Consider the following 13,242-nt stretch of genomic DNA (forward strand, 5'->3'; position numbering starts at 1 on the left):
CATGGCTGATGGGCATTTCAACTCCACTTACCAGCATTCTCCCCGGAGTCCTTAATTCCTTGAGACATCAAGAATCTATCAATCTCTGCCTTGAAGACATTTAGCGTCCCGGCCTCCACTGCACTCTGCGGCAATGAATTCCACAGGCCCACCACTCTATGGCTGAAGAAATGTCTCCGCATTTCTGTTCTGAATTGACCCCCTCTAACTTTAAGGCTGTGTCCACGGGTCCTAGTCTCCTCGCCTAACGGAAACAATTTCCTAGCGTCCACCCTTTCCAAGCCATGTATTATCTTGTAAGTTTCTATTAAGTCTCCCCTTAATCTTCTAAACTCCAATGAATACAATCCCAGAATCCTCAGCCGTTCCTCATATGTTAGACCAACCATTCCAGGGATCATCCATGTGAATCTCCGCTGGACACGTTCCAGTGCCAGTATGTCCTTCCTGAGGTGTGGGGACCAAAACTGGACACAGTACTCCAAATGGGGCCTAACCAGAGCTTTATAAAGGCTCAGTAGCACAACGGTGCTTTTATATTCCAACCCTCTTGAGATAAGTGACAACATTGCATTCGCTTTCTTAATCACGGACTCAACCTGCATGTTTACCTTGACAGAATCCTCGACTAGCACTCCCAGATCCCTTTGTACTCTGGCTTTATGAGTTTTCTCACCATTTAGAAAGTAGTCTATACTTTTATTCTTTTTGCCAAAGTGCAAGACCTCGCATTTGCTCACATTGAATTCCATCAGCCATTTCCTGGACCACTCTCCCAAACTGTCTAGATCCTTCTGCAGTCTCCCCACTTCCTCAGTACTACCTGCCTGTCCACCTAACTTCGTATCATCTGCAAATTTCACTAGAATGCCCCCAGTCCCTTCATCCAGATCATTAGTATATAACGTGAACAGCTGTGGCCCCCACACTGAACCCTGCGGGACACCGCTTGTCACCGGCTGCCATTCCGAAAAAGAACCTTTTATCCCAACTCTCTGCCTTCTGTCAGACAGCCAATCTGCAATCCATCCCAGTAGCTCACCTCGAACACCATGGGTCCTCACCTTGCTCAGCAGCCTCCCGGGTGGCACCTTATCAAAGGCCTTTTGGAAGTCTAGATAGACCACATCCACTGGGTTTCCCTGGTCTAACCTACTGGTCACCTCTTCAAAGAATTCCAACAGGTTCGTTATGCATGACCTCCCCTTACTAAATCCATGTTGACTTGTTCTAATCAGTCTGCTCTTCCAAGAATTTAGAAACCTCATCCTTAATGATCGATTCTAGAATTTTACCAACAACTGAGGTTAGGCTAATTGGCCTATAATTTTCCATCTTTTGTCTTGATCCTTTCTTGAACAAGGGGGTAACAACAGCGATCTTCCAATCATCCGGGACTTTCCCTGACACCAGTGACTCTTGAAAGATCTCAACCAATGCCTCCGCTATTTCCTCAGCCATCTCTCTCAGAACTCTACGATGTATCCCATCGGGGCCAGGAGATTTATCAATTTTAAGACCTTTTAGCTTTTCTAGCACTTTCTCTTTTGTGATGGCAACCATACTCAACTCAGCCCTCTGGCTCCATTTAATTGTTGGGATATTACTCATGTCTTCCACTGTGAAGACTGATGCAAAGTACTTGTTAAGTTCTCCTGCTATTTCCTTATCTCCCATCACTAGGCTTCCAGCATCAGTTTGAAGTGGCCCAATGTCTACTTTTGCCTGTCGTTTGTTTCTTATGTATTGAAAGAAACTTTTACTATCATTTCTAATATTACTGGCTAGCCTACCTTCATATTTGATCCACTCCTTTTGTATTACTCTCTTTGTTATCCTCTGCTTGTTTTTGTAGCCTTCCCAATCTTCTGATTTCCCACTGCTCTTGGCCACTTTATAGGATCTCTCTTTTTCTTTAATACATTTCCTGACTTCCTTTGTCAGCCATGGCTGTCTAATCCCTCCCTGGATAATCTTTCTTTTCTTGGGGATGAACCTCTGTACAGGGTCCTCAATTATACCCACAAACTCCTGTCATTTTTGCTCTGTCTTCCCCGCTAGGCTCTGCTTTCAGTCTATTCTTATTAGTTCCTCTCTCATGCCCTCATAATTACCTTTATTTAACTGTAACACCATTACATCCGATTTTGCCTTCTCTCTTTCAAACTCCAGACTGAACTCTACCATATTATGATCGCTGCTTCCTAAGAGTTCCCTTACTTTAAGATCTTTTATAAAGTCTGGTTCATTGCAAAGCACTAGGTCCAGAATAGCCTACTCCCTTGTGGGCTCCATGACAAGCTGTTCCAAAAAGCCATCCTGTAAGCATTCCAAGAATTCCCTTTCTTTGGATCCACTGGCAACATTATTTACCCAGTCCACCTGCATATTGAAGTCTCCCATGATCACTGTGACCTTGCCTTTCTGACATGCCTTCTCTATTTCCCGGAACATGTTGCGTCCCTGGTCCTGACCATTGTTAGGAGGTCTGTACACAACTCCAATTATGGTTTTTTGCCTTTGTGGTTCCTCAATTCCACCCACACAGACTCCACTTAGATGAGGGGATTGTCATGGAGCCCACAAGGGAGCAGGCTATTCTGGACCTAGTCAATGGCTTAGATGAGGGGATTGGAGACATGATGGCTAATTTTTCAAATAATGCAATGATAGATAGGAAATATTTTAAGAGGATATAAGAAGAATGTATCAGTGCCTTGATACAGGTTAAGCAAGTGGGAAAAGCAAATCTAGCAAATGGAGGTAGACAAATTCTTGTTCAGCAGAGGAGTCAAACTTTTGTTCTTAGTACAAGTTTTTCCTAAACTTATATCGTTTAACTGATGAATACATTTCTTACCATCATAATGTTATATCTTTCAAACAAATACACTAAAATTTTAGCAAGCAATTAATCTGACACCAGTTTATGCTTAGCTTTCCAATTAATAGAAATTATTCACCTCCAGGGAAACATGTTCACATCCAGGTTTAAAGCACGATAATGTCAGCTAATTCTCTCACGACATATTATATTTTTAAGTTAAGCTGAATAATTCTTGGCCAAAGAAAATCAGTTTCAATAGATCCAGTCTCAATAAGTTCATTTTTGCAAACAAGACAAAATATGTACTCTATTGGGCTATAGTATATTTATTATGTGGCCAAATTCACTGAGATCATTTTCATCCACTATAAAAAAAAATTTTAATGGTATTAGCTTTGCATTTTTAAAATCAAAACTAGCAGTTTCACAAATACTTACCTTTTTGTCCTGGTTGTACGTTGTGAAGATTTCCTGGGCTCTTTCTTCCCCACCATCTGTAAATAGCATGATGATCTTGTTGCAATTAGCTCTGGAAACATTGAACTGCAGTGAAGAAATAGGGAACATTACTCTGCTATCAATTTATTTTCTTTCAATTTGAAACTCATAAGATACTTCTTAAATCTACTGCATTCACAATGACATGTTGCAATAAAAATATCTTTTTTTTTAATAATTCCTGGTCTTCAAATTTGACTTCCTAGGTTTGTGGGTTTTTGAGTAAAAAATGAGGTCTGCAGATGCTGGAGATCACAGCTGCAAATGTGTTGCTGGTCAAAGCACAGCAGGTTAGGCAGCATCTCAGGAATAGAGAATTCGACGTTTCGAGCATAAGCCCTTCATCAGGTTTTTGATACATTTTTGGGCTTTTTACCCCAATTACTCTTTAAGGTTATCATTTCAGATCACTCAGTTAGTAACCCCTGCTCTAAATGGACTGAGTCATTTCTTAACCTGCCTTATATTTAGGGTAATTTGTTGTAAGCCCAGGAATCAAATAGAAAACTCATATTATTACACTCTAATTATACCACATAACCTCTAGCAACCTCTCTTCATTCCTAAGAAAAATGCAATTAATGTTTCCCTGGACTGTGGCATTGACTATGAACTGCCCAACTGATATATTCATTGAAAATAGGTAAGCATACAGAAGCAATCAGTAGTTATGAACTTAACTGAGGTCTTTGGAATGATTAAAAAACACTACCATGTTTAACCCTCTTGCACCCAAACTGAAATGGCCTGGCTTGTCTATCCATTAAACAACTAGGCACATTGTTTTGTTTACAACATCTTGACAACTTTAAATAATTTTCATCCTTTAACCCCAATTGCAGATAAGAATCAAACATCATGATACCTAATAATAACTACACATCATTTCTGCCATATGATCCCAATAATTTTGTTTCTTTAATATCTTTGTATTTTTTAGCATCCATTTAGATTCAGCATCAATGAAAAGCAGTTGTGATTTGCACCAATGCTACAGTCACTGTTTAAAGGCACCTTCATATACATATGGGAACTATTTAAATAGGGTTACCTAGTTCATAAAAGCAATTAATTCAAAACAAATGTTGATATCACAATTGAATACTAAAGTGGTATTCCTATCATTTTAAAATATTTTAAATATTGCAAATTCTCTTCTTTACTGTGTTGCAAAGTGGCTGAATGAAAATAGATGGAACTCAACTCCTTTAACATAAAAAGCCAAGATATAAAATGTGACCAAGGTGAAAGAAGTCAAACCTTGCTCAGTCTGTTAAGTGAAACCAGGCGTCCTATTGTAAGGAAGAATATTCAACATATGTTTAAGGGGGGAATACATGATTTTAGTTTCATTTTGGAGCTGTCCTCAGTGTCGTGGTGACATGACGTCTGTCAGCTTGTTTGCTTATAGACATTTTAATAAGGTTTTATTACCCTTTAAGTGAAGAAGTGAGGGTTAGTAGTTAGCGTGGAACTAACAGGAAATAAATACTGTTCTTTTGCCGAATGACAGATCCACAAACACGGAGGTAGAGAGGGAGAATTCCATAAGGGAGTCAGTCAGTGGTTGTGTGCATGTTTGTGCTAGAGAATAGAAATGAAAGTCTGGAACACTATTTTCAGAAGTTCAGCAAGAAACTAGGAACTAACATTAGGGAACTCATGTGTTTCCTTTGAAGTTAAAGTAACAGTGAGTTTAGTTTGGAGTTTATTTTAGATGTCTCAGGGAGAGATACCAGCTAAGGCAAAAGCATCTAGTGAATGTGTAGGAATTTGTCAGAAGGAAACTAATTGCAACTGTGCCAGCCTAAGCAACAAACCTTGGTGTGGAGACACTGGTAAATCCTTGATGGAGATTTAATTCGCAAGAATATCACTGACATAAAAATAATATTACAAGTTTGAGTCTTTTGTTGAATTTGCAGCAAAATTTTTAAAAGTTTTTTGTTTAGTGTAATACAATTCATGTTTTTTTCTTGTCCAATGATAGTTTATTCATTATGCTAATAGTACACTTGCAAACTCTTATAAATGTGTTCATTAACTGAACTTCAACGTTTAAAAAAGAAACAAAGTGTAGGTCAATCAACCCAGGTTTCAGACTGGAATCTGACTTATTCAGTATTAACATCAGCTGGTATCATAACACTATTCTACATGAATTATTCATCGTGGTGGGTTATTTCTATGAGACAGCACTGAACCGTGACATACATTAGACACTTGGAAAGAATGGCAAAGCTGGGCTGTTCTCTGTCAATTAGTTAAAGCTACAAAAAGATTTGGTAGAAGTACTCAAAACCATGATGGAAGTTTCGATATTGTAAATAAGGAAAGCCTGCTTCCAGTGACTAAAGGCCAGAGTTAAATGATTGGAAGAAACATCAGAGGTTACATCAGAAAATATTTTTTGCACAGTGAATTGTGATCTGAAACACAGTTTGTGAAAGGATGGTGGAAGCATACTCAGTAGTATGTTTCAAAAGGAATTCCATTAAATACTTGAGGGCGGACCATGTACAAAGTAATGAAAAAAGAATACAGTAGTGGGACTAAATAAAGAGCTAGACCACAGGTCCTGAATGACCTTGTTCACTGTTGATTTTGATATATTTTGTTCTTGAGTTTGTGTTTTGATGAATATGAAGTAAATGAATTGGTCCTCAGCCATTCACTTACCAAATATTAAATATTTCAATGTTTCAATGATATTTTCTTGTATTTACTCGAATAACGTTCAGTCTATTGTTTTAAAACTAAATATGACAACAAAATATCTCACCTAATTTCCGAACTAATTCAATATGGTGTTATCCATGCAATCATTTGGAACATAAATAGCAACTTACATTTAGCAACTGTTCAAAAGCAAATGTAAACCCTTTTTTATAGTCAGTGATCCCTTTTGCCTGTATTTGATTAACTGCATCTTTGAGAACCTTCTTATTCCGAACATTAGCTTGCACAAGGTGTCTGAAGCAGCTGACAGATTTTGCTTGATTGTTGAACTGAAATATAGGAAAAGAGAAAACAGAAAAAATTAATTACGTTAATACATTAATTTGGTCTCACGCTGTCATCACACTGGCATCTACATGACAATATGGAAAAGTGCCAAATATGTTCTGTCCACAAAAAGCAAAACCAATCCAATCTGAACTATAATTACACTACTGGTCCACCTTCAATCTTTGACATAACTATATTCAACTATTTCAATCCTGGCCTTCCCTCTATCAAAAGATCATAAGTGGGAATGTTCAATCATGTTTAGACAATATCCAGCATTATTCACAAGCCACTGAAGCAGTCCATGTAAAGATACTGCAAGAACTCGATAACATTCAGGCATGGACTTATAACAGGCAAACAACATCTGCACCACAAATGTGCCAGGCAATGACAACACGCAACAAGGGACAACACAACTAAGTCCCTTTGATATCCCATGGTATTTCATTGCTGAATCTCTGCCATCAATATCCAGGATCTTATAACTGTGTAGGAAATTAATTGGACCAGTCATGTAAATAGTGTAGTGACAGCATCAGGTTCTGGATTCTGGAAATTCTGCCATCTCCTGACTTCCAAAGCCTTTCAACTTTTTACCAAACACATGTCAGGCTTACAGTTCCAAAAACACAAAAGATACCCAATTTTATCTTTAAATTCATTTTTGGAATGTGGGTAATGCCCATCCTAACTATCTGTTGGGTGGTTAAGAATCAACCACATGTAGGCCAGACTATGAAAGGGCAGATTTCCTTTCTGAAAGGACATGAGTGAACCAGATGCATTTTTACAACATGTTAATTCAGATTTTTATTGGTTCCTACTTTTGCCACATACCATGATTCAAACCCATGTTCCCAGAACATTAGCCTGAGGTTCTGGATTACTAGCCCAGTGACATTACCACTATGTCACAGGTTAAAGAAATCCATTTGATTGGCATTCCATCTACTAATTTGAACATTCATATCCTCCACCAGTGACAAAGTGACAGCAGCATGCAAGATCAACAAGATATATCACAGCAAATCTCCAACAGCATCAGCCAAACCTGTGAATTTTACCACCTTGAAGGGCATGGGGAACAGATGCAATGCCTCCTTGCTCCTTGATAATAAACCTGGTACTCCATCCCTAACGACACTGACAATATCTAATCATGTGGTCTACAAGAGCTCAAGAAGACATAAGGGATAGGAAATAAATACTGGCCTGGCTAATAGCACCCACATTTCCTGACTAAAAAATAAATTCAAATTTAACAATGGGAAGTAGGTTTTCCAAACCTTGAGAAACCTGGCAGTTTAGTGGAGTCAAGGACATCACTTTTGAGGGAGGGTAAGTGACTCTATCAGTCTGCTTATGGGTCTAGAGAAGCAGAGGTTTTTCTTCATGGCCAGCCGGCATTTGTATGATCCCACAATATCACCATCCAGGCATTTAGACACACCACAAGTATCCCAGGCTCAGCTGAAATTTCTATGGCAGTATCATCTGAACACCATGCCCACAGATCCCACCTCCCCACCTTATCCTGTGTCCCATTTTGGAATGATTCTCCAGGAACTGGTAACTGCCTCCTGAGTTCAGAGATTTGATAGCCTTTCACTGGATCATACACTTGCATTTAACACACTGGAGCCAAAGGATTAGAACAAGGCGCCATGGGTTCCTGAGCCAACCAACTTTTTCCTGCAACCTAACCTACAGACACTGTACCTGACTGAAGACCAAGCCTATCAATCAAAGTGACCTGTGGACAAGAACTTGTGAAAAACAAATCCGGCAAATGGAGTTAAAACATAACATGTGGGGTAAGTCTTCTGGTTTCTCAACCTGAGGGGAAGCAATGTCCTCGTGGTATTATCACTGGACTGTTAATCCACAGACTCAGGTAATATTCTGGGGAATCCCAACATGGCAGATGATGGCATCTGAATTCAATACAAATCTGGAAGTAAGAGACTAATGATGACCATGAATCATTGTCGGTTTGGTTCACCAACATCCTTTACGGAGGGAAACTGCCATCCTTGTCCGGTCTGGCCTACATGTGACTCTAGAACCACAGCTATGTGGTTGACTCTTAACTGTCCGATAGGCAATTAGGGATGGGCAATAAATGCTGAACTAACCAGCGACAACGTCATCCTATAAATGAATTTTTAAAAACTTCTCTACCACCTAAGGGGTCACCTTCCACTTCCCGCACCAACCTCCATTGATATCCTGATCAATATATTTTGAGTGCTCATGCACCAGGACACCAGGCTCATTAAATGTTTGATTTCATACTCCAACCTATTGCTTGATATAATGCTCTACCACAACTGGCCTTGTGCCAGTGATTCCATTATCCTGCACTTATATTTTATATTTAATCATCTAAAACACCTTAATTAATCCACTTTAATAGAAATCTTTAATATCTTTAGGCAGTTATACAGTGGCATATAACAAAGATTGTGACAATGATTTTCATTTCAAATTCATGTCAGTTGACATACTGGTACAATTTTATTTGGATTGTATTAATATAAACAAACATTTTCTTGTGGACAGACAGTGCAATGCAGAAACAGGCCATTTGACCAAATCAGTATTAACTGATGTCTGTGGAGGATGCAAACAGTGATATATTGGAGACAATTTATCACTCCCTCCAAAGAGCGCACTTTCTAAAGCTCCTTAATTTATATGTTTCTGTCTGTGACATAGAGATGCCTTTGCTAAAGGCCTTTGTCATGGTGAGACTTGATTCTTTCATTATCCGCATGAAAGTTGCTCTATAGATTGAAAAATCAAGTTAATACAGATGGGATTAGGTCAGAGGGAATATTTAAGAGTACAGTGTGCATTTCAGCTTGGCCTGTTAGTAAAAGGATATAAAGAATTGGAAAGGTTGCAGAGAAAATTTACAAGGATGTTACCAGAAACATGCCAGCATAAATAATAGACAAAGAATCGACATGCTGGATCTCTACTTCCTTAAAAAATAAAGGCTGAGAGGTAACTCAAGAGAGGTATTTAAAATAATTAAATCTTTTCATAGAATGAAGAAAGAGAGATTGATGGTCTCTTGCCACATGAGAAAACAATGTAAGATAGCAAACAAAAGAACAATCAAGTATGGGCTTCAGAAGAAATCCTTTACCCAAAGAGTGGTGGAACATATTAGCAAAGTGAATACTATAGATACATTTAAAGAGAAGCTAGGCAAGTGAGAGAGGGAGGCAGGAATAGAGGGAAACTCCTGCATGGACTCCAGATGGTCTACTTCTATACTGAATACTCCACAGGGAAGATGAGGCAACCATGGCTGATTAGGGAAGTCAGGGATAGCATAAAACCCAAAGAGAAAGCATATAACATGGCAAAGGGCAGTGGGAAACCAAAGGATTGGCAAGCTTAAAAAGACCAACAGAGGACAACAAAAAAAGAAATAAAGAGGGAGAAGATTAAATAGGAGGATAAGCTAACCAGTAGTATAAAAGGAAGACTGAAAGAGGTTCTTTCACTATATATAGAGCAAAAGAGAGGCAAAAGTGGACATTGGGTCACTGGAAAATGATGCTGGAGAATAGTAATGGGGAACAAGGAAATGGCTGATGGACTGAATAATAAAGGTGAATAAATCACCTAGACTAGATGGACTAAACCCCAGACCTTTAAGGGTGATAACTGAAGAAATAGTGGAGGCATTAGCCGTGATCTTTCAGGAATTGCTAAAATCAGGGAGGGTCCAAGAGGATTGGATAATAGCTAACGTGATACCCCAGTTTAAAAAGGAAGGAAGACAAATTACAAACCAATTAGTCTAACCTTGGTCTTGGGTAAGATCCTGGAATCTATTATGAAGAATGAGATTTCTGAATCCTTGGAAGTGTATGGTAAAATAGAGCAAAATCAGCATAATAGGAGGTTATGCCTGACAGATCTTCGAGAATTCTTTGAAGAAGCAACAAGCAGGTTAGACCAATGACAGCCAATAGATGTTATCTACCTGGACTTCAAGAAGGCCTTTGATGAGGTGCCACACAGGAGGCTACTGAGTAAGGTAAGGACTCATGACATCAGAGGCAAGGTGCTAGCATGGATAGAAGCTTGGCTGTCTGGACAAATGCAGAGAGTGGGGATAAAAGGATCCTTCTCAGAAAGGCAGCCGATGTAATGCTCAATGTTGGCACCACAACTTTTCACTTTTTACATTAATGATCTAGATGAAGGAACCGAGGGCATTCTGGCTAAGTTTGCAGATGATAAAAAATAGGTAGAGGAACAGGTAGCATTGAGGAGGCGGACAGGCTGCAGAAGGATTTGGACAGGTTAGGAAAGTGGGCAAAGAAGTGGCAGATGGAGTACAATGTGGGAAAGTGTGAGGTCATGCACTTTTGTGGGAAGAATAAAGGCATGAACTATTTTCTAAATGGTGAGAAAATTCATAAGTCTAAAGGTAAAGAGACTTGGGAGTTCTAGTTCAGGATTCTCTCAAGGTAAACTTGCAGGTGAGTGTAGTTAGAAAGGCAAATGCAATGATGGCATTTATTTTGAGAGGCCTTGAATATAAAAAACAGGGATGTACTTCTGAGGCTTTATAAGGCTCTGATCAGACCACATTTGGAGAAGTGTGTGTAGTTTTGGGCTCCATATCTCAGGAAGGATGTACTGGCCCTGGACCGTGTTCAGAGGACGTTCACGAGAATGGTCCCAGGAATGAAAGCCTTAACATATGAGGAGTGTCTGAGGACTCTGGGTTTACACTCAATGGAGTTTACAAGGATGAGGGGGAAATCTACTTGAAACATAGAATACTGAATGGCCTCAACAGAGTGGACATTGAGAAGATGTTTCCATTGGTAGAAGAGACAAGGGCCTGAGGGCGTAGCTTTTGAGTAAAGGGGAGATCTGTTAGAACGAAGATAAGGAGAAACTTCCTCAGCTAGGCAGTGGTGAATCTATGGAATTCATTGCCCACAGAAGGCTGCGGAGGCCGGGTCACTGAGTATGTTTAAGACCGAGTATCAAGGGGATCAAGGATTACAGGGAGAAAATAGGAGAATAAGTTTAAAAAAAAACTTATGAGCCATGATTGAATGGGCTGAATGCCTAATTTGTACGTCTTATGGTCTTATGGTAATACTATAAGGCTCACTGCTGGTCATATTGCACGTTGACCAAAATGGCTGGTTTTTGGAACAGTGCCAAATATGGATGGGTATGCTTGGCTGGCCACTGCCGATTGAGCATTAACATATGGGAAATAGCCAGGTAAGTGAAATTGGGCTTGTGTGTTAGTGGCTACATTTCTGTCGTCATTCTGGCTTCTTGCAAAGGAGTAAGAAAAAATAAGAAAAGGCTAAGCTGAAAAGGCAAAGTTTGAATGTTCAGTTGTGAGTTTCTCAGTGTGTCGAAGATACCCCTTACAGAGGTCAGGGTAACTGCATGTCTGGGGCATGTTCAGTATTCTCCCACTGGCAAACAGGATTCCGTGAAATGCAGTACAATTCCTGCTGGAAATACAAGGATGTCAATTCTAGCAAACAACAGATTTTTAAAATTCTTTGTATTCTTCCTTTGGCACATATTCATGCTAGATTTGGCAAATGACTAGATTCCATAAAACAGATTGTACAGAACCAGCGCAGCAGCTACGGTGAATTAAACTTAAAGCATGGAAAGGTTTTTTACTCTCGGCTTTTGACCAAGCAGCAAGTGACATAGTCTGTAGACAATACCAGCTTCCGTTATATGTGCCTCAGGTTTTACTGGTATAATTTATTTATAAATTATATAGAAATAAACAATGTCTATAGAATATTTGGAAAATATATCAGAAAAATACTATGAATTAAATACTCACCAATCTCTCATACAAACAAGGTTTCCTGGCATGTGTCACAGTTCCTATTAACCCAGACACCCTACACTACATCATTGATCCAACTTCCTGCAGACTGCTTTGGCACGAGGGCTGTGCCCTTGGCTTTCTTTCAATTGGATTTCTACACAGTGCCGTCAAGCAGTGCAGTAACAATGTCAGATTTGACATTTATAACAAATTGCAAACACAAATCATTTTCCACCTGCCAGTCCCTCCTAATTGAACACTTGGCAATAAATACTTTTGATATTCTGAAATACAAAGTGAAGTTCAAAAAACATCTACATCTGTTCCCACTTTAAGGAACCGTGGGTATTATCTGAATCCAAACAGATATAACAGGTATGTGACTCTGATCCACTGACAATGCAGCATAATTGATGGGACCATGGCCCATGGTGAGTTTCCTCACATCAGTTCAGACCTTGGTTTGAGCCACATTGAGGCAGGGATTATTATTGATATGCGAGCAGGCTCAGGTAATTCAAGAGACAACCTGTAGTTTTCAGAGAACCTTGTCACCAGCACCAGGTACCACTAGTCAGAATTCACAGAATAATGATGTATCAAAATGCAAATTAAGTTACAAATCATAACAGTGTTATCTAATTTACTGAAAATACGTCTTCAGTGTGTTAATAAGCACAAGGTAGAAAAATAAAGCAATTTTACATTCATTAAAAAATATGAAATTGGAAGGATGCCAATCAGCATGGAAGCATCCTGTCATAATTTGGTCAAAGTTTGCAAACAGGTCTGCCATAGAATCAGTGATCACTTGTCTTCCATCTGTAGGTGATGAAAAAGCTTCGATTAACACTGGAAATTGCCACAAAGGAAACACTAGGGATAACTTTTTAATTTTCCACCCAGGTGCAAAATATATGGACCTGTATAGAGTATGCTTGATTTTCATTTCAAATTTTAAAATGCACACATTATACTGGTCATGAAGTTTGAGTTTTGTATAATACTAGGTGAAATTGAGGACTGCAGATGCTGGTGATTAGAGTCAATAGTGTGG

General features: G+C 39.1%; 1 protein-coding gene across 4 annotated transcripts in view; it reads right to left on the reverse strand.

Moving 5' to 3' along the window:
• The window catches only part of LOC132826725 (voltage-dependent calcium channel subunit alpha-2/delta-1), a 668,330-nt gene that overhangs the window by 156,447 nt on the left and 498,641 nt on the right, over positions 1–13,242 (reverse strand). For all 4 annotated transcript variants that reach the window (XM_060842844.1, XM_060842843.1, XM_060842845.1 and 1 more), the window contains 2 exons: positions 6,175–6,333; positions 3,266–3,370 (listed from right to left, as the gene is read on the reverse strand). In XM_060842844.1, the coding sequence (XP_060698827.1) occupies positions 3,266–3,370; positions 6,175–6,333 (264 nt within the window). The remainder of the gene's footprint in view (positions 1–3,265; positions 3,371–6,174; positions 6,334–13,242) is intronic.

Source organism: Hemiscyllium ocellatum, chromosome 23 (genome assembly GCF_020745735.1).
Source record: "Hemiscyllium ocellatum isolate sHemOce1 chromosome 23, sHemOce1.pat.X.cur, whole genome shotgun sequence".
Classification (NCBI taxonomy): Eukaryota; Metazoa; Chordata; class Chondrichthyes; order Orectolobiformes; family Hemiscylliidae; genus Hemiscyllium; species Hemiscyllium ocellatum.